This window comes from Macrotis lagotis, chromosome 5 (assembly GCF_037893015.1).
Source record: "Macrotis lagotis isolate mMagLag1 chromosome 5, bilby.v1.9.chrom.fasta, whole genome shotgun sequence".
NCBI lineage: Eukaryota > Metazoa > Chordata > Mammalia > Peramelemorphia > Peramelidae > Macrotis > Macrotis lagotis.
Window position 1 is genome coordinate 14,430,851 of NC_133662.1, and position 21,579 is coordinate 14,452,429.

At 38.7% G+C, this 21,579-nt stretch overlaps 1 protein-coding gene across 3 annotated transcripts in view; it reads left to right on the forward strand.

Moving 5' to 3' along the window:
• The window catches only part of DAAM2 (dishevelled associated activator of morphogenesis 2), a 146,443-nt gene that overhangs the window by 112,905 nt on the left and 11,959 nt on the right, over positions 1-21,579 (forward strand). For 2 of the 3 annotated variants that reach the window (XM_074236857.1, XM_074236856.1), the window contains exons 15-23: positions 9,561-9,668; positions 12,494-12,523; positions 13,916-14,022; positions 15,999-16,083; positions 16,676-16,782; positions 17,429-17,517; positions 20,272-20,440; positions 20,589-20,696; positions 21,192-21,252. In XM_074236857.1, the coding sequence (XP_074092958.1) occupies positions 9,561-9,668; positions 12,494-12,523; positions 13,916-14,022; positions 15,999-16,083; positions 16,676-16,782; positions 17,429-17,517; positions 20,272-20,440; positions 20,589-20,696; positions 21,192-21,252 (864 nt within the window). The remainder of the gene's footprint in view (positions 1-9,560; positions 9,669-12,493; positions 12,524-13,915; positions 14,023-15,998; positions 16,084-16,675; positions 16,783-17,428; positions 17,518-20,271; positions 20,441-20,588; positions 20,697-21,191; positions 21,253-21,579) is intronic. The other variant, XM_074236858.1, reaches the window with a different exon arrangement.

Sequence of the window (21,579 nt, forward strand, 5' to 3'; positions counted from 1 at the left end):
TTATTTTATTAAAGATTTTATTTATTTTGAGTTTTATAATTTTCCCCCCAATCTTACTTCCCTCCCCCCACCCCCCACAGAAAGCAATTTGTCAGTCTTTACACTGTTTCCATGTTGTAACTTGATCCAAATTGAGTGTGATGAGAGAGAAATCATATCCTTAAGGAAGAAACAAAAAGTATAAGAGATAACAAGATCAGACAATAAGATATCAGGTTTTTTTTAATTAAAGGGAACAGTCCTTGAACTTTGTTCAAACTCCATGGTTCTTTATCTGGATACAGATGGTATTCTCCATTGCAGACAGCCCAAAATTGTACCTGATTGTTGCACTGATGGAATGAGCAAGTCCATCAAGGTTGATCATCACTCCCATGTTGCTGTTAGGGTATACAGTGTTTTTCTGGTTCTGCTCATCTCACTTAGCATATGTTCATGCAAATCCCTCAAGGCTTCCCTGAATTCCCGTCCCTCCTGGTTTGGAATAGAACAATAGTGTTCCATGACAAACATATACCACAGTTTGTTAAGCCATTCCCCAATTGAAGGACATTTACTTGATTTCCAATTCTTTGCCACCACAAACAGGGCTGCTATGAATATTTTTATATAAGTGATGTTTTTGCCCTTTTTCATCATCTCTTCAGGGCATAGACCCAGTATTGGTATTGCTGGATCAAAGGGTATGCAATTTTTGTTGCCCTTTGAGTGTAGTTCCAAATTTCTCTCCAGAAAGGTTGGATGAGTTCACAGCTCCACCAACAGTGTAATAGTGTCCCAGATTTCCCACAACCCTTCCAACAATGATCATCATCCTTTCTGGTCATATTGGCCAGTCTGAGAGGTGTGAGGTGGTACCTCAGAGTTATTTGCATTTCTCTAATAATTAATGATTTAGAGCAATTTTTCATGTGACTATGGATTGCTTTGATCTCCTCATCTGTAAATTGCCTTTGCATATCCTTTGACCATTTGTCAACTGGGGAATGGCTTTTTTTTAAATATAACTGAATTCTCTGTATATTTTAGAGATGAGTCCTTTGTCAGAATCATTAGTTGTAAAGATTGTTTCCCAGTTTACTACATTTCTTTTTGATCTTGGTTACAGTGGTTTTATCTGTGCAAAAGCTTTTTAATTTAATGTAATTGAAATCATCTAGTTTGTTTTTGATGATGTTCTCCATCTCTTTCTTAGTCATAAACTGCTCCCCTTTCCATAGATCTGACAGGTAAACTAGTCCTTGATTTTCTAATTTGCTTCTAGTATTGTTTTTTTATGTCTAAATCTTTTATCCATTTGGATCTTATCTTGGTTAAGAGTGCGAGGTGTTGGTCTACTCTAAGTTTCTTCCATACTAACTTCCAATTTTCCCAGAAGTTTTTATCAAAGAGAGAGTTTTTATCCTGATAGTTGGACTCTTTGGGTTTATCAAAGAACAGATTACTATAATCGTTTCCTGCTATTGCACCTAGTCTATTCCACTGGTCACCTCTCTATTTCTTAGCCAATACCAGACAGTTTTGATGACTGTTGCTTTATAATATAATTTTAGATCAGGTAGGGCTAAGCCCCCTTCTTTTGCACTTTTTTCATTAACTCCCTGGAAATTCTTGAGTTTTTATTTCTCCATATGAATTTACTTACAAGTTTTTCCTAACTCATTAAAGTAATTTTTTTGGAATTTTGATTGGTAGGGCACTAAAATAGGTAGTTTAGTTTTGGTAGAATTGTCATTTTTATCATATTAGTTCTACCTATCCACAAGAAATTGATATTTGCCCAGTTATTTAAATCTGACTTAATTTGTGTGAGAAATGTTTTTTAATTGTTTTCAAAAAGTTTCTGAGTCTGTCTTGGCAAATAGAGTCCCAGGTATTTTATATTGTCTGAGGGTACTTTGAATGGAATTTATCTTTCTAGCTCTTCCTGCTCTATCTTGCTAGTCATATATAGAAAAGTTGAGGATTTATGAGGGTTTATTTTATATCCAGCAACTTTGCTAAAATTGCTAATTGTTTCCAGTAGTTTTTTGGATGGTTTCTTGGGATTCTTTAGGTAGACCATCATGTTATCTGCAAAGAATGAGAGTTTTTGAACAAAACATTTTAAAGCCTTTACTGTGCTAAGTCCTGGAGATGCAAATACACACAAATAAGTCAGTACCTGCTCTATTAGAGTTCATATTCTAATAAGGGGAGACAATTCTAATAGGAGAAGAAAAGAGAATGGCTAGAAAGTGGTGAGGGGACTTAATGTTGAGTATCTGAGAAAATAATCTGGAGGTCTAGTTGCAGGAAAGATAAAAACTCACCTAACAAAGGCAGGGCCAGAGACCAAGGTTCCTGTAAATAGAGCATGAGTACGATGGCCAGACTGGAAGGGGAGCATGTTAGAGACAGCTGTAAGAATAAATTCACCTTTCCTTACCAGACATATTATTTATTGTGGCTCACATTCATAAAAACTAAATTACTAATATTTAAATGATGTCACCTTAAAAACAAGGCACATTTATATTGACCATATACATGCAGAGTTAAATAGCAATTACAAGGCAACAAATAATGTTTGTCCTTCATTTTTGAAGAAGACCACAACATCAGGGAGGTAATGCCATGGCAACACATGAATTGGATTGGAGTGAAGGGGTGCTATAGTATGTCTCCAGGCTCACTTTCTCCTTCAGAGCCATCTGGGTCCAGTAGCCAGATATGAAATCAGAATGCCTGGAGATGGCCCTGGATTCTGAGCAATCAGGGTTAAGTGACTTGCCTAAGGTTACACAGCTAATAACTCTCAGAGACTGGATTCAAACTTCTGTCCCCCTAATTCCAAGGCCAGTGCTCTATCCACTGTGCCAAATGGATGAATGAATAAGATATTTAAGTGATTAATATGTGCAAAGCACTGGGCTAAATGAACAATGTTATGTTATGTTTCAAAACCCTGCTTCGAAGAAACTCACATTTTTATGGGGAAGCTAATACATATGGAATTTTTCAGTTGCAAGGCAACTGGAAAAGTCCAGGCTCCTTAGGGTGCAGCAACCTCTTCTTTAATGGAATTTACACTGATAAAATCATATCTGGTTCTATATTTGAAGATATTTGAGATGTCACAAGCCAGTAAATGGTCAATTATTTAATACACATAAGGGAATAGGGAAGAGAATAAGCATTTATTAAGTGCCTGCTGTGTGCCAGGAACTATTCTAAGCACTTTACAGATATCATCTCATTTGAATATAGAAAAGTATTATATCTCATTGCATTTATTGTTTAAACATAAATGTGAAGAAAGTACTTTGTAAATATTAAAGTTTTATTTTATATATGTTATTATATATATATGTATATAAATGATTATTATTCTTGTAAGAAATGCCACACTTGGTAATTTTCATGAGAATAAACTCCAAAAGATTATTTAATTCCTTTGGTTCTACTGAAATTATGTTATATTTATCATCGATTGAAATAGTTGAACAATAACCCAGAGCTCTTTGATCTTTTCATCACTAAGAAATCTTTACCAGGATTTGATCTTTTATTATTTATTCATTCAAAAATAATTTGTTAATTACATTTTACTTATTAGGCACTGAGCTGGAGATATAAGATTTTTAAATGCCAAAGAAAAGTTTTTATTTTATCCTAAAGATAGTAGAGAGCCACTAGAATTTCTTGAGCAGAGACATAACATGATCAGACCAGTACTTTACTTAATTTAAAATCAAATGGAAGATAGATTAGCAAGGTGAGAGACTTGTAGAAGAGAGATCAGATAGGAAGTAGTGAAATTCTGAATTAGAGTCATGATCATGTAATCAGAAAGGATGGGGTAGATGGGATAAATATTATAGATGTAGCCTCTGTGGCAAGTAACTGAATATGGTGGTGGAGGGGAGAAGATAAGGGGGAATAACTTCTTAAGAATGTCCAAATTTTCAAGGCTCGGAGACTGAAGGATGGTATTGCCCCCAAGCATAAATAGTAAAGTTAGGAAGAAAATTTTGCTTGGGAGTGGGGGGGAATATAATGTTTGATATATCTATGGAATATCTAATTTTAAATGCTAAATAGATAATTCATGATATGGTACTTGAGTGAAGGAGCCCATAGATGGATATACAGATCTAGGAGTCATCTGCATAGGAATAGTAGTTGAATTCACAAGAGTTGATGGATTCAGTAGGAGAACATATACAGAAAAGAAAAGAGCCTAGAGCAGAACCTTGATAAGACTGGGATATGGTTGATGGTCCGGTGCAAGAGACTGAGAAGGATAGGATGGATAAGTATGAGGAGTACAAAAAGAAAACTTTGTCTTAAGGCTGATCATCAGTCATATACTTCCAAGAGGTCAAAAAGGAAAAAGACTGAGAAAAAGCTATTGGATCTGACAATTAAAGAATCATTATAAACTCCAGAGATGGGGCAGGTAGGTGGTACAGTGGATAGAGCACCAGCCCTGGAATCCTGAGAACCTGAGTTCATATCTGGTCTCAGATACTTAATAATTATTTAGCTGTGTGACCTTGGGCAAGTCACTTAACCCCATTGCCTTGCAAAAAAAATATAAAAACAAAAATAAAAACTTCAGAGAGAGCAGTTTCAGTTAAATTATGAAGTCAGAAGCTAGACTGCAATTATTCTGTATGCTCTGTATATTACTAGGTTTTTATTAAGATCATACTGCTGTGTGTTCTTGACTGCTAAACCTGAAGAAGACTGGGTTTTAGATGGTAGATTCTTGGAAGTAACCGCCAGTTCTTCAGCATGACTGACAAAATGAAAATATTTCTGAAGACTATTACTTTGGCAACTGTGTACAGGATGAATTAGTCTAGGGAAAGGTAGTAGAAGTAATCCATGTGCAACAGGTGTGGGGTGATAAGGTCCTGGACTAAATATGATATGGAAATTGATTCTGGGAATTATTGCAGAGGAAAAATTATCAGGACTTGGTTATAGTATGTGGAAGTAAAAGAAAGAGATTTAAAACAAAAATTAGGAGGGTGCCATTGAAATAATAGTGATAGAGATGTGGGGGTGGAGATAGACAGACAGAGACAGATTCTAACAGGAAAAGGAAAAGAGGGAATCTATTCCAGGTAGAGAGGAAAGATAATGCAGAGGCCCAAAGATGTGAATTGACATATGTGAGGAGTAGCAAGAAGTCTATAAAGTTTATAAAAGGGAGTGATGTATGAGACTAGAAAAGGAAATTCAAGTCAGGTTGTTAGGGGATTTAAATGTCAAACAGAGAAGCATGTTTTTGATAGTGGAGATTATAAGGAAGATGAATTAAGAGGGAAGAAACTAAGACAGGAAGACCAATGAGTAGATTATTTCAATAGTTCAAGAGCTATGTGATGAGTGCCTAAATTAGGGTCATGGCCACATATGTGGAAAGAAAGGGATGGATGTAAGAAGTCTTCAGGAGAGAGAATTCATGAGATTTGGCAACTAATTGGATATTTAGAGTGCTGGGGAATACAGAATTAAATATGATTCATAATGTGAACCTTAATAGCTGGAAGAATTATGGCACTTTGATGAAACTAGGGAATCAATCAATAAAATTAACATTTATTAAGCACATACTACCTGTCAGATATTGTTTTAAGTTTTGGGGATACAAAAAGAGACAAAATATGATCCCTGTCCTCAGGAGCTTATAATCTAATGGGGGGACAATAAGTAAACAAATATAAACATATGCACACACACATACACAGAGAGAGAGCACAAATAATATATATATATATATATATATATATATAATAAATAGGAAATAAAATGACAGAGGGAGTACAACAAAATTAAAAGAAATTGGGAAATGCTTCTGTAAAAGGTGAGAAAATTAAGAAAGGAATTTTTTAGGAGAAAAGAGAATGAATTCTTTTTTGTACATGTTGAATTGGAAACAAACACCTGCAGGAGATACAGTTAGAAATGTCAGGCAAACTTTTGGTGGTGTGAGTTTAGAATTCAAGAGAAAAATGAGGCCTGATTATATAGTTCTGGGAATCATTGCTGAAAGTAACAATAATAATAGCTTGCATTTATATAATGTGCTAAGGTTTGCAAATTTCTTTACAAAGATTGTCTCATCTTCATAGCAATCCTGGAAGATAAGTATGTTATCTCCATTTTTCAAATGAGGAAACTAAGGCAGATGAGTTAAAGATTTGTTCAAGCCCATATATAGCCAGTAAGAAGTGGAGTAAGATCTGAACCCAGCCTTTCATGACTGGAGATCTGACCCTCTCACCCAGTGCCACCTATCTAGTCTTAGAAATTAAACCCATAGGTGCTGATGAAGCTACCAATAAGAATATAGTAAAAAATGAGAAGTGTTGGGGGGCATGAAAAAGGCGGTGATTCAGAAAAAGTACATATTCACAAGATCTTGGGCTGCATTAAGTAAAGCAGAGCTTCCACAAATAAGAAACAATGATATTCTGCCCTGATTAAACCAACATTTGAAGTATTGTGATCCATCCTGGATGCCATGTTTTTGAGAGGTCATTGGTAAGCTTGAGATTATATGATGGATGGGAACAAGGAAGGGGAAGGGGCCCTAAGTCCATATAATAAGAGAATTGGTTGAAAGAAGTGGGCATAGCTATTAGCCTTAAGAAGGGAAGACTCAACGTGACATGTATTTTAAGGGTTGAGATGATTTGAAGGGTTGACGTGATTCATTTTAGTTCCAGAATCAGGAACAATTAACAAAAGCTACAAAGAGGCAAATTAGGCTTGATATCAAAATCTTTCAAATAATTAGAGTGGTCTATGTGTAATGGGTAGACTTTAGAGGCAGTACTTACCTCTGTCTTGGGGATTCCTCTGGGGGGGGGTTATAGGTTGGACCAGATGGCTGCTGTGGTGCCTTCCACTTCTAAAATTGTTTTGATTCTCTGAACTTGATCAAGTTTAGATGGAGAGTACCTTAGAGCAGTCCAGATGTAGTAGGGTTTCCTGTTTCATGTCCTTGAAGCAATCTTCATTGCCATTCCCCACCTCAGCTATCATTCCCTTCCCTTCCCAGTCATCTTTCATCCTGACTTAAGTCCTAGTCACTCCTGTACTCTCTGCTCTCCCTCATATTTTCCCTCTGATCCCTGACCCTGAGAAAGCTGAGTTTTTTCCCCCCACACCCTCCTCCATCTGTCCCTTCCCCATTTCAGGAAAATTATCCCCCTTCCCCAGCACACACCCACACCCACACCCACTCCCACACACACATACAGACACACACACACACACACACACACACACACACACACACACACACAATCCATGGTTATTTCTGCCTCGATAAGAATGTGTCTGTGTTGGGCTTGGCCAGATGCCTAGACCCCTTGCTGCTCCGGACTCCCTGGACCAACATTCCTAGTGAGGGTCCCAGAGCCTAGGGAAGGCCACAGGAATGTTCTTAACCCGTCTTTGCCCCCACCCCAACCCAATTTTTTCTTTTCTTTTCCCAAGTTTTTAAAAATAGAACTGAATGAAAATGTAAGTTACATTTTTCTGAGCTTGCTGAGAAAGCAGGAAAGGTAAAGAAAGGATAAATTCATGTTGAAGGAGAAGAAAAGCTAAGAGATGGTCTCCCTTCCTGTGCTCAGAGCTTTGGGAATTGTGAAAGATTCAATTTTCAAGGAGCAGGAAACATCTGAAAGTGTGAAGGGATTCTCAGTGGGGTAGTCAAAGGAAAATGAATCAAGCAAGAGTGATGGAAGAAATTTGGTCAGATCAGGAGGAACATGAAAGGTAGTTTAGAGAGAATACTCCCCTGCCCCCACCCATAGTCATCCCTTAAGAAGCTTGGAATTGGAACCTTTTGTCCTGGAGGTAGAGAAAACTAGTCTTCTCTCAGGCTTATTTTGATGTAAGCCTGGCATCACCTGAAGACATTACCTGAGAATGAGAATGAGAAAAACAGATAAAATGCTGAAAATCTAGACCATTTTTCATCTATTTCAAATTCATTTTAGCTTGGTCAGATCGGTAACAATTTGGTTCAAAGGTGAAGAGGAGAGACCTTGAACTGACAGATCCAGGAATTTAAATATTTACCCTAACCAGAAAGTTAAAGATGGGACTTAATTATTCCCTCTACCTTCACCATTAGCTTAGAAAGTTAGGAGATCAAACAGACAACTAGATGGTGAGGAAGTATCTGGTTGTTGTAAAGGCAGCTGTATATAGCCTACTGAGCTTGGGGTAAGAAAGACCTGAGTTAAATTTTGCTTCAGACATCAGCTGTGTGATTCTGAGCAAGTCACTTAATTCTCTCATTCTGCTTCTTCATCTGTAAAATGGCAATAATTTATAGCATCTATCCTATCAAGTTGTTGTGAGAATGCAATGAGATAAAAATATGTGAAGTACCTTGCAAATCTTCAAGTGATATATGTTGTTGTCTTTGTTATCATCATCATCAACATCTTTATCTGGTCAATCCTTTCTCACTATGTGTGCAGATAGAAACTGGATATTTCAAAGATGGAGTGAGGTGTGAAACTGTGTTTCCTTAGGAGAGAACCGCATCTGTCTTGATTGACACTTATCCTGCATGGTTGTCCAAGCTTTTAGCTCTTTTGGATCTCACTGCTCAACAAAAACTTGTCAAGGGTCACATATAGAATTTAATATTATTGACTACACTGTAATGCATATTACCAATGAACACAATAATAAAAGGTAATAGTTCCTCATGAATGAGCTTTGAGTGCAGCTTGCAGCCCTTGGGCTGTGGGTTTGGACACACCTGTTCTGAAAGGCAGGAAACTGGCTAATCAGCCCTTTAGAAGATTTTTTACATTTTAAGACTGAAGAAGAGGAAATTAAAGTCCAAGATGAAGAAATGAAAAGGGTTATAGGGTTGACTCTACAGTAATGCTTTGGGTTTGCCCAAGCAGTTTGCTGGGACACAGGAATTATTCCCCCAATTAGTGATGTGGTACAGCTGGCTCCATTCCATTCCTCCCAAACTTTTTAACTCTTCTGGTCCACATTATCCAGAAAAACTTGGCAGTCCTTGACACATTTTTGTTGATCAATGCAGCCCCCCAAAACCCTAGTATTAGTAATCATGGATGTATATCCAGGGGATGTAGGGGAAACATAAGGAAAGATGAGAGAAGAAGGGATTTAGAATAGGCAGGAGTCTGAATCTAACCATCAGTTTATCCCAACCCTTAGCAGAGTGCCTGGAGGAATGGTATTCATCTCTTCTCTCTCCAAATAATTTTCAGGAAGTGTTGGTTATTATACCTCTTGGATTATTAATTCTTCATATAGGAAAGGAGAGTAGGTTTAGGAAGGAGACAGAAATGTAGAGGAAACTATCTTGTTCTGAGGGGTTGGCAGGAGGTTTCCCTAAAGATGGTGGCAGAAAGAGGGTGAGAGAGTTGTGGAAAAACTTTGTAAGATGAGGGAATGTAATTTCAGCTTAATGGGTATTGGAGGGAGAGAATTTGGAATTAAAAAATTAAAAATATGAAAAAGGTTTAACCACAGGGTCTTGTTCTCTCTACTGTATATTTTAGGAACGAATCTCTGATACAGTATGGAATGAGATTGATGATCTTCAAGTATTTCGAGTCTTAGACTTGGAAGACTTAGAAAAAATGTTCTCAGCCTATCAGAGGCATCAGGTGAGGTCTTATATGTGCCATCTGCTCCTTGCTGTGTTTTCCTCTTACCTCTGAGCTGACTACTTTATCCTGATAGCCTCCCACCTGCTCTTTCCATTCCTTTCATAAGCCTGCCAAATTTGGTGCCAGGGAGAGGAATTTGGCAGGGTTATGTGTGTAAGGTGAGATGATTCTATTTCCTATGCATGTTAAATGTGTGGAATCCCCAATCCCCAGGATCTGAAGAGAAGTGGTTGAACTTTTTCCTGACATTGGTCTTTCTTGGGGTTTGGGAAGGGAGACACAAACACACAGATTCAGACACATATACACATACATGCACACACATATACATGCGCACACAAACACTCCTTTTTATTTAAGTTTCTGATGATATTTTAAAACCATTATTTGTTGTGATTCTTCACAACAAACCCATAAGTGGAGTGGATCTTATTATGATCTTGACACTGTAGAGATATCGAGGCACATGTGAAGGAAAAGAGCTAGGACCTGGGAGGCAGAGACTTGGAGGTGGTGGGGAGCACACTGAGAAAAGGGGGGTTTGTACCTTGGCTGCTGTAGCCAGTGTCAACACATAGCAATCAATTATTTTCATGATCAGTTTGTTTTCCCCCTTACAAATATTTATCCTCATCACTGATCAAATACCACATTAGAATATTTCTTGTTTTCTTTGGATACACAATAAAATGAGCTCTTACATTTGACTTTCTAAATTAATAATAAATTAAGGAAGGGAAGAGAGTAAGATTTTGTTAAGCACCTAATACATGCCATTTACTTTGCTAAGTGCTTTTACAATTATCTCATTTGATCCTTACACCAATTCTAGGAGGAAGGTACTACTATTATTATCCTCATTTTATATTTGAGGAAACTGAAGGAGAGATTAACTGATTTATCCAGGATCATACAGCTAGTGAGTGTTTGAAGCTGGTTTTGAATTCAGGTTTTTCTGATTTCAGGTCTAAAGCACTGAACCCCTGGAACCACCTAACAGAGAATTTTGTATACTATCTTTCCATTTCATTGCAACTTGTTTCTTTCTTTTGGTTTCTTTTATACTGAGCACATCAATATTGATGCCATGCAATCATTCCAAAAATGTGTCCACTGTCTCAGTCATTGGACAAAGATTTAGAGTACCAATGGCAAATTTAATGCTTTTGTATAGTTTACAGACTATAGAATTCTATGACTTTGCTGAGATCATTGATAAAATATCCCATGTCTTTTTCTATCCTTCTGCTATTGGTACTAAAGAAAGGAGAAGTGAGTTACATTGGATGGAGATGTTTCATATTTTCCTTTGTTTCATGGCATTATCATGGCCAGAGAATCTATCATCAAGCGATTACTGGTGATAGTCTTTTTTCTTAGCTAGTCTGATCCCCAGGAAGCAGAAATTCTATTGCCAGGACCATACTTCCATTCTCTCAAGGTTGATATAGCTCTAGGATTGAATTTCTCCCAGACAAGTCTCTTGACTGACTTCCTTTCAATATCCTTATCTGTAAAATGGGAAGACTAACAGTGCTTACCTCCTAGGGTTGTTGTGAGGATAAAGTGAGATAATGTCAAGTGCCTGGCCCATAGTAATCATTTATAATTATTGCTTATTTCCTTCCTAAGTACATCTAAAAACAAAGTAATATCAGATATGCCACTGAATTTATGAGCATAGCCATTCCTGTGACCTCAGTCCCAGCTGGATGAGTTGAGAATGGAATTCTTGGTCATTTTACTAGATCAAGGTTAGGAAGGGTCTCTTGAGCCTGTTCATTTAGTCCCCCAATCTGGGAGCAGGATCCACTCAAATTCCTGCAATCAAGTGGGAAGCCAAGTCTTTGACCCTCAAACTCCCCAACTGTCCCTCTGATTTAGGCTCAAAAGGGGTAGCTTTTTCCCTGACCCTCTTTTGTCCCTAGCTTAGGTTGAAAAGCTGTCCAAGATGAGGATACAACTGGGGACTTGGTGACCACAGCTCTGCCTGCTACTGAATTCTTTAACTCCATCAAAATTTCTATTAATAAAAGATGTTACTTCAGTCTTGACTCATTTAACTTTCTTTTAGTGGTCTAAGGAAAAGTGATTTTAGGTAATGTTGTGGAAAGGGCACCGAATTAAAAACCAGAAACAACTTCTGGGTTCGAATGCTTACATTTGTTGACCTCAGACAAATCCCATGCTTCTTTGGGACTCATCTATAAAACAGAATGAATTGTACCTATACTGCCTAACTTTTAGGATGATTGTAAGGAATGTGTAACTCTTTCCTTCTAGAAAGGGAGGGAATAAAGAATGAGAAGGCTTTTCTTTCCTCTGTTGCAATGACCACAATTTTTACTTATTTTTCAAGTTAGTTTTACATCTTTTGGTTAAAAAATTAACTGGAGTAGGAAGCGGGTCTGTTTTATTTCTAATGAGACATTACTGGAAGAAAGAACAATAGGCATTCATTTGTGATGAGAGTGAGTCTGAGCTCTGGATTTTTACCTCAGTCACCCAAAAGTGACTTCCTTGGAGTAGAGGTAGGGGATTGAGAGAAGGGCAATTAAATTTTCTGTGCCTCTGCACTGTTGAATTAATCCCAACATCCTTCCAACACATCTTTCTTCAATTTTGGAGAAGTGGCTTGGCTTAAATGTGTAGAGATCTTATTAGCTCATGATTGCATGGAGAAGGGGAAAACCAGATGCTGGAGAGTCTTTATGCTGTTCCTAGACTCTATACTGTTGTTTCGGGGACCCCGGGGGTCTGTAGAATTCCTGTAACTAATGTTCTGCATGTTTAATTCTTTGTTTGCTGTGGCTGCTGCCTAGGACCTGCTAACTAATCCTTCCTTTAAGCAGGTGAGTCACTCTTAGGGCTCTAGAGACCCTATCTTTTATCCCCCTCCCAGTTTCTATTCCACTTACTTGAACCCCAAGAAAAGGAATACCCATTCACCCTAACCCCAATAGAGTTACTGAGAAAAGGTGAGAATTTCCAGAGCAGGGATGGAAGGGGATACTTGGGTGGATTCTAGCAGCATTTGGGTTATTATCTATACATTTAAACTTCTCAGCTCTGGTCAGGTGAACTGTTTTGCTTTTGATGAGCCTGGCAGAGGAGAACTAAGTCTTTCTTCTTTGACTTTGAGGCAAAGGGAGAATCCAGGGGTATCGTTTGCCTCATTGAGAGTACAGGAAAATAGAAACTGTGTTTCTGAGTCTCTGAAGATTTCCTTCTTATATTGTGGCCTCTAGTTCCCTTTCTTTCATGCATTTGCTCAGATCCCTTCCTCTTGGATATGATGGACATAATATACAGCCCTCAGGACCCAGGAAGGGGACAACCATTGACCATTTCTCAGTCAGCTTCACCTTAGGAAACTGAGTTGTTTTATTCATATGCAGTGACTAACAGGACCCAATTTGGGATTTTCTTTGCAAAGACTTGGAATAGTTTGCCATTTTTTTCTCTGCTCACTTTACAGATGAGGAAACTGAGGCAAACAGTGTTAGATGACTTGCCCAGGGTCACACAGCTAGTAAGTGGAGTCTGCAATTGAACTCGGGTCCTCATGACTCCAGGTCCCTGTGCCTGGAGCTACACTGATATGATAAAAGGGACAGTATGCTCTGTTACTGCCCCAAGTTTTAGTAGTCAGATTCTCCTAAGCTGGACATTCCCATAGCCTAACTTCTCTATCCCAATCAGGAAGAGCTGGTACATAGTCCTCCATCTCATTCTGACATCTTAATCCAGAAAGTAAAACAATTCTTCATGTTTCATTCCAATTTCTATCTGCAAAAGCAGGTTTTAATATCAACCTTTCTTTTTCCTTTTCTTTTTATGGAGAAAATTGGGGTTAAGTGACTTTCCTAGAGTCACACAGCTAGTAAGTGTCTGAGGTCACATTTGAACTCAGTTCTTCCTGACTCCAGGGCCAGAGCTCTATCCACCTAGCTGTCTATATCAACTCATTTTTTTAAAAGCATGGCTCTGCAATCAGAAGGCTTATGTTCAAATCCTGTCTCTGGGATTTACTACCTGTGTGACTCTTGGCAAATTACTTAACCTCCCTGGTCTCAGGTTCCTCATCCATAAAATGAGGGGGTTAGACTAGGTGACCTCTGAGATCTTATGATCTTCCCTGCCTCCTTGGTGGCAAATATTCTGAGGTTAGACAGGGAGTATCCTGGGTTTCTAGGGAGGTCAAGAAGAAGCAAGTACTGAACCTCTTCCATACTTGATTGCAGAAAGAGATGGGCTCCACTGAAGATCTCTACCTGACCACAAGAAAAGTCAAAGAACTCTCAGTCATTGATGGCCGAAGGGCCCAGAACTGTATCATCCTCCTTTCCAAGTATGTGAATTTCTTCTACCATCATACCCACTTCTACACAAAGTCTTGTATTGCAAGATAGAGCTCTTCCCATATCAGAAGTTCCTAAATTGGTTGAAGATCTCTTCAATCTCTTTTGCTCCTAACCTGGGGACAGCTGGAGGCTTTGCTACCATAGCTCTGCTTGCTATTAGTTCTTTGGCTCCATCAAATTTTCATAAAACAAAAATTTGAGTCTATTTGAGTCTCAGCCCCCTTAACTTTCCTTTAGTGGTCCAGGAAAAAGAGGCAGTTTATCATTGTCAAAAGGGCACTGTACTGGAAATCAGAAACAAACTCTGGGTTCAATCCTGATCCTTACATTAACCTGAACCCTGGGTGTCATGAAATGTAATGAGAGAGGTTTATTCTCTCAGGGTAGCTTTGTAATGATGACTCAGGTATAAATAATGTACAGATGCAAATGATGATAGAGGTGTGAATGATGATCCAGGGATGAATGATGATCCAGTTGTGAATGATGATACAGGGACAAGTATAGTACAGGTGGGAATGATGGTTCAGAAGAAAATTATTTTCAGAAGCAAATGACAATGATGACACCTTGTTGTTTTAATATGAGGCACCAGAGAAAAAAGGTTATTGAAAATCAGAAGTTTAATTAGATCTCACCATTCAATTCCTATTCTTCCTATTTGAAGGGGGGAAAATTATGGATCTGCAAGGGATGGGTCAGTAATAAGTTGAGGCTTCTTCCCATACCCTGTCTACCAAGGTCTGGGAAGAGGCAGGCACCTGGTCAGGGTCCAACAACTGCTGCTATCCCAAGAGGATTTGAGCAGGAGCACGCACCAAGAGGCCTGGGTCAGAATATGCCCATGGGGTTGAATGATCTCAATCTCAAAACATGTTGCTTTACATGCAGAACAAGACAGGCAGTATCCAAACCAACAGCTCTGCTTCTGTGTGAGCCTCCTTGCCTGAGCTTGGGGGCCACAGGTCACAGTCCCATAGCCTATTCTTAGCTCTGTCTTGGACTCACTCCCTTCTGTTTTTTGGATTAAGTCCCATGCCTCAGTTTCCCTCTCCTTGATAATGGAAAGAAATCATCTTCTTTGGCAGGAATTCCTAATCTACTTTTTAAAAATTTTGATAACTAATATATATATATGTATATTTAAATAATATCAGATATTATACATCATGATTTCCTTTATAATCCTATATACTTGATAAACTTTAAACTATTATTCAGAGAAGGAATCTTTAGGTTTAACCAAGCTGCTAAAGGAGTCCATGACACAAAAAAGGTTAAGAATGCCTGCTCTATAGGATTCTGAATTGAGAAAAAGGACTGTTCTCTAGGGAAAGAAGAAGGAAATATTATGGCATCTATCCAAGCACTTGAGTTTCCCAAGATCCAGCAGAAGGTGGAACACTAAGGCCACTTCAGAATGCCAAGAAAGTAGACAATTAGTCCCTTGATGAAAAGGCGGAGCACAAGAGTACCATCAATTTTTAAGAGATTTGTGGTTGGGCTTAATAAATGCCTAATAAATGTTTGATTGATTAATTGATGTATAGAGGTTAGGGAAGGAGCCAGGAATCTTTGTCCCTTCTCTAGAATCAAAGTTAAATCCATCTAAATAACAGCTAATAAGTTCTAGTGCTACAGATGTCGGAGGCAACCAGGATTAAAAACAAACAAAAAAGCAGTAGAAATTAGATGACTGAACAAACAACTCTGTGTGTGAGGGGAAATGAGTTAAGTAGGTAAAAAGTTAAGTTGGTGAATTAAAGAATGAACTGGTTTTTGGTCCATCTTGGAAGCGTAGAGGTGGTGACCCTGAGATGAGGTATGTTTTTGTTCAAGGAGAAGCATATACATTACCTGATATTGATAGGGGGAAAATAAATAAGGAAGGTAATAAAAGATCTGAAGTGGGATTAGGAAATCTCTACAGCAGATTGCTAACAAGGTAGAATCTTGTAATTAGGTTGAAGCTCTCTAATGAGGAAATCCGACGAGCTGTGCTCAAGATGGATGAGGAGGAGGACCTGGCTAAAGACATGCTGGAGCAGGTGAGACCTGATGCTCAGGCAAAGGGAATATGGGGCTCTTTCCTTTCTGATATTCAGAACCCAGGAATAAATCAGAATTAACAAAAATCAGGGTTTAGGACTCAGAGAAGTTTTAAGGAAAGTGAAAATGACCCTGTACTAGTCCTTTTTTTAGGGAAGAAAGGGATAAAATGAGATAGTAATGGGAGAAAGGGATGGAAATGGGACTGTAATAGAAGGAATAAAATGGCAATTTCTGTCACCACATCATTCTTCTGTGAGTCTTGGCAATATCCTGTCATCATTTTCAAAGCAAAAAAGGGGTGAGCTCACAGTCATAAGAGGAAATGGGGGGGGCAGTGAGGGCTTCATCCCTATACAAGGAGAGCTTAGAGTCCTGTAATGAGTTTAGCCAAAAAGGTCAACTCATCCATCCTGCCCTGGGGCACTACTAGATCTAAACAAGTGGAGATGGATTAAAAACTGGTCTATTTTTAAACCCCTCCCCTTTCCCTATTTTAGGTAATTATGAGATAAATATCCTTCTCTGCCAGTCTCTGTTCCATAGCTTCTTACTGAGTTTCTTGTCTGTTCCTTATGTCTCCCTCCACAGCTTCTCAAGTTCATCCCTGAGAAGAGTGATATCGACCTCCTTGAGGAGCACAAGCATGAGATAGATCGAATGGCCCGGGCTGACCGTTTCCTCTATGAGATGAGCAGGTCCGGGCACAATGGGTAGAGGGATTGGTTGGGTTAATGTGTGTGGCTTTGAGTTGACCCCCTATTCTTTAATGTGAATAGGTTTGAGCTAGCACAAGAAACCAGGGGAGGGATGAGAATTGTGGTCAAGGGGGAGAAAAGGAAGGAACAGAACTGATTTCTTGGGGAAGCAGACACAAAGGATCAAAGAGAGCCGATGAGGAGCAGGAGCCTGTAACTCTAGGTTTGCAAAAGGATCTCATAGGCCATTTAGTCCAGCTTCCTTATTTTGTGTATGAGAAAACTGAGTCATAGAGCAGGAAATGACTTACCTGAGGATCCAAAATAAATTAGTAATAGATTCAGAACTAGTTCTCAGGTCTCCAGGCTCTCATTCTAGTAAGTGCATTTTCCATAATTTAAGCATTAGAGGTCTTCTCTTCCAACTCCATCATTTTGCAGATGAAGAAGCTGAGGTCCAGAAAGATTAAGTAGTTTGCCTAAGACCTCTCAGGGAGCAAGTGGAAGTCTTGGGATGTCTGGTTCCTCTCTGCACTCTGTCTTGTGTGAGAGGATAGGATAGGGCTACTGATGAGGACATGGAGGACTGGATCTAGAGCTGACTATTGAAATGACTCCTCAAGACCCTCTTCCCTTTCCCCCATAGGATTGATCACTACCAGCAGCGTCTACAGGCTCTCTTCTTTAAGAAAAAATTTCAAGAGAGACTGGCAGAGACCAAACCTAAAGTAGAAGGTAAGTTTGGGGGAGGCTTATAGGAGATCTTGGGTTAAAGGAGACTGAAGTTAAGGGTTAGGATGGGCATATTTTAAATATGGAAAAACTAAGGAGACCAGAAACAAAAACATTAAAATGCTACAGAGCAGGGAATGGTATATGAAATCTCTGCAGATCCTCAAATAAATCCCAAGTCAATTACAAAATTGAAAACTCACCCCATTAGAAAACATATGCATGTGTGTTGATATACATATTGTCCAGATAGCACTTGTGGTACCTCAGCATGAAGATGCCTATGGGTCTCAGTTCCCTTATCTGTAAAATTAAAGAATTGTGCTAGATGACCATTAAGGTCCATTAATGATCCTAATGATTGATCAATAAGGGAAATGGTTTGTTATATGACTATACCATACAGCAACCCAGTATGGAATAAAAGTTACATAAATATAAAATGCATTATTCTTAAAACTGGATTAGACAGAAGATGAGTATACTAGAGGAGGGACACTCGAGCAAGGGAATGAAGATGGAGAAGATAGATAAAATGTGTTTAACTGATCTGGAATATTTAGTTCTTTTATTAGGGCAGCTGATGCATAATGGAATGGAAAACATAACTGTGCTACTAATTAGCTATTTGACTTTAGAGGAATCAAATAACCTTTCTGATTTTCATTTGTAAAACGAGGGTCCCTTCTGGCTTTGACCTTTTGTGCTTGTGGACGCAGAAGGCAAGACTGAACTCATCAAGTATATCTCCCCCTCCTTCCTAGACCCTAGGATGCTAGGAACTCAAGTTTCCTAAAAGAAATGATAGAAAGGGTCTAATTGACTGCAAAAAAGGAGACGGTGATTAACTTGGTAGGAAATGAGAATGATGAAGGAGCCCATTAGGCAGAGAAAAAGGTGGGTGTTTGAGGAAGCAGGAGTAGGAAGGTTTCTCCAGACTTCCATCCCTTACCCTCCCTCATCCAAGAAGGGGATTCCAACATGGTGGTAAAGTAGTCCATGAGTAAGACACCAGAGGTTCCAACTCACCAATTAGTCTCACATTTAAGAAATAGCTTGAGCACCCTCTGCTGGACACCAGAGCGCTGGCTTTCAATGAGAAGACTGGAAATTCTAACTATAGGCATCCTCAGGATTCTCAAGTAGAATCAGAATCAGAATCAAGTTGAATACAGAGTCTCCCCATTCATTTCAAATCTACCCTATTGCTACTATACTCTACTATTGCTACTATATTCTACTATAGTCATGCCAGACTGGGGTAGGGCAGGGAGCCCAGTGAGAGTCTGTAGATCTTCAGCCTCATCATGTCTCTAAGTGGCATATAACATAATTACCATTGGACTTATCATACTGGAAATGGACAGATTTTCAGGATGTACAAATAAATGAACATACTTTTCAAAAATAATATTATTTAAATGAATTCTTCCTAGCTATCTTTCAGTTTTGTGCAGATTATCATCATAATTATTAATATAATTAACATACAATAATATAAATATTATTGTATGATAATTATGCAAGTTGTTGCTGATATTATATAAGCTATAAATGCATTAGTATATGATATGTAATTATATTAAACAGTTATATAATGATAAAAAGAATGATTTCATATGTAATATGATATATGTAATCCAATATAATATATTGTATTCTCCAATTATATATTATGAATAATATGTTACACATGACATAATTATATTATATAATCATATAATATACAATAAATATGACATTTTGTGATAAATTTATATACTATATCATTTATATGCTATATATTTATATATACAAATGTATATAATATACATATATACTATATAGTATATATGCTATATAAATAAAATTTACATAATATACTTATACATTATATACTACAATATTTATGGCCAAAAAGAGAGACAGCATGGTATGCCTGATGGACAACAAGACCCAGATTCAAGTTGCCTCTAATACCTATTGATTGTGTTAACCTGGGCAGTCACTTAACCTCTTACTGAATCAGGTAATTCTCTAAGGTCTCCAAGTTACCTAAAGGGGAGCAGTATACTTAAATTGGTAGAGACAGTTTCCTTAACTGAGGCTTCCTGGTACCAATGGAATTCCCCATTAATCTCTAAGACTTACAATTACCCCATGGGACCTAGATAGTTTGCAAGCATTGTCATTTTTATTTTGCAAATGATGAAAGTGAAAGATGAAGGGATTAGTCTGTGGTCCTACAGGTAGTGAGCTTCAAAGCTGGGACGTGAAACTTGGTCTGGTGTTTTTATTTTCCCCTGTAAATACAATTTATGAAATGATTAGGAAAACATGTCTTTTTGAAGTCTTTTTTTTTTTGGAAGATGAAAGTGTTGCTGAATTGTTTACCACTTCTCCCTCCCCACTATAAAGATAATTGAGAGTTGACAGTAATTATATCATGAACAAGCAGAGGAGTTAGTGGAGAGATCCATTATAAAGGCATCAAATATTATGGGTTGTGTGGCAGTGAGTATTGACAACCACTCTTCCAGTTCATCTAGGAAGACTGGAAGAAGTGAGCTTAGAACCAGCCTTGGACTGGTTGAGGGGCAATGATCCCTGGAGGTAGGAGGCTACCACTTCCACTCTGAAGCCTGGGTCCTGCAGTCTGAGCTTCGTGTTATAATATTCCTTTGGGGAATGGAATTTGCTCTCCTTCCTTATGGCTGCCCCCAGGCCAGTGTTAGGGGTCTCCCTCATTTCTGGGAGTGACCCACCTCTACCTCGTAGCCCTCCTGCTGGCCTCCAAGGAACTGACACGCAGCCACCGACTAAAGCATCTCTTGGAAGTCGTCCTTGCCATTGGCAACTACATGAACAAGGGACAACGAGGGGGAGCTTATGGTTTCCGAGTTTCCAGCCTCAATAAGATTGTTGACACCAAGTCCAGTATTGACAGGTGAGAATCCTTCTTCCACCCTCCCAACCTCCCTGTCTTTCTGCTGCCCTGTCTTCTCACCCATGATTCCACATTTCCTTTGGGTACTGCTTGGATTTCTTTCTTGCTATGCTCTGTGAACAATTCTTTTCCCACCTCCCAACTGCAGGAACATCTCATTGCTCCATTATTTGATCATGATTTTGGAGAAGAATTTCCCTGACATCCTCAACATGCCTACCGAGCTTCAGCATCTCCCTGAAGCTGCCAAAGTCAAGTGAGTGAATACATCCTTCTCTATTATTGTTCTGGCAGGCTAGGCTCCTAGACAAGTCTCTCCTGCCTTCTAGACCTTTCCACTGGGCTTCTATGAGAAAGAGGGACTGGAAGAAAGGGAGAGTAGCTCCCAAAATTTACTGTGTGGTAGGGAGAAGTCAACCAGACAATGAACTTTTGCTGCAGATAACCAACATTGCAAATGAAAATTGACTGCACAGAATTTATCTAACCAGAGTTTTCTCTCTTTTGATGAAAAATATAGCTTTTCACATAAAAACTTAGCTTTTAAATAAATATAATGAAGTCATATAGAAAATCAGAATCTTGTCCTTAATTCCACCAGGAAACTTAGAGGTGGGGGGAGATCTCTTTTAAAAAGTTCTGTGAAAAGTGGGTGTTTGGGAAGACTTCCTTCTCTCCCTCGGATCCCCTGCACTCTGCCCCTTTCCAAGCTGGGAAATTACAGACCAGTCCATGACCTGTTTCCCTACAGTCTGTCAGAGCTGGAGAAGGAAGTAAACAGCATCAAAAAAGGGTTGAAAGCTGTGGAGGCGGTGAGTACCTACCCCTGGATTCCCTTGCCCTAAGACTTGGGAGTTGTCATTAAATGAGGAAAGAAGTTTAGAGAGAGCTTTTCATAGGGATGGGCCCTCTGGGTGGGTTGGCAAAGCCCCCCCCCCCCTTCAGGAATGTTTCTTGTGTATTAGGATTTTTTTGTTCTCCCAACTTGATTTAAGCTACTTATTAAGTAGCTTAGCATTTGTGATTGTACTTTATGCTTCTCTGGTTCCTGCCCAACCCTAATCCCTACCTTGCCCCACCCAGCACTTGACACACTGCTGCAGCTACCGGGTAAGAGCTGTACTTGGCAATGGCACATT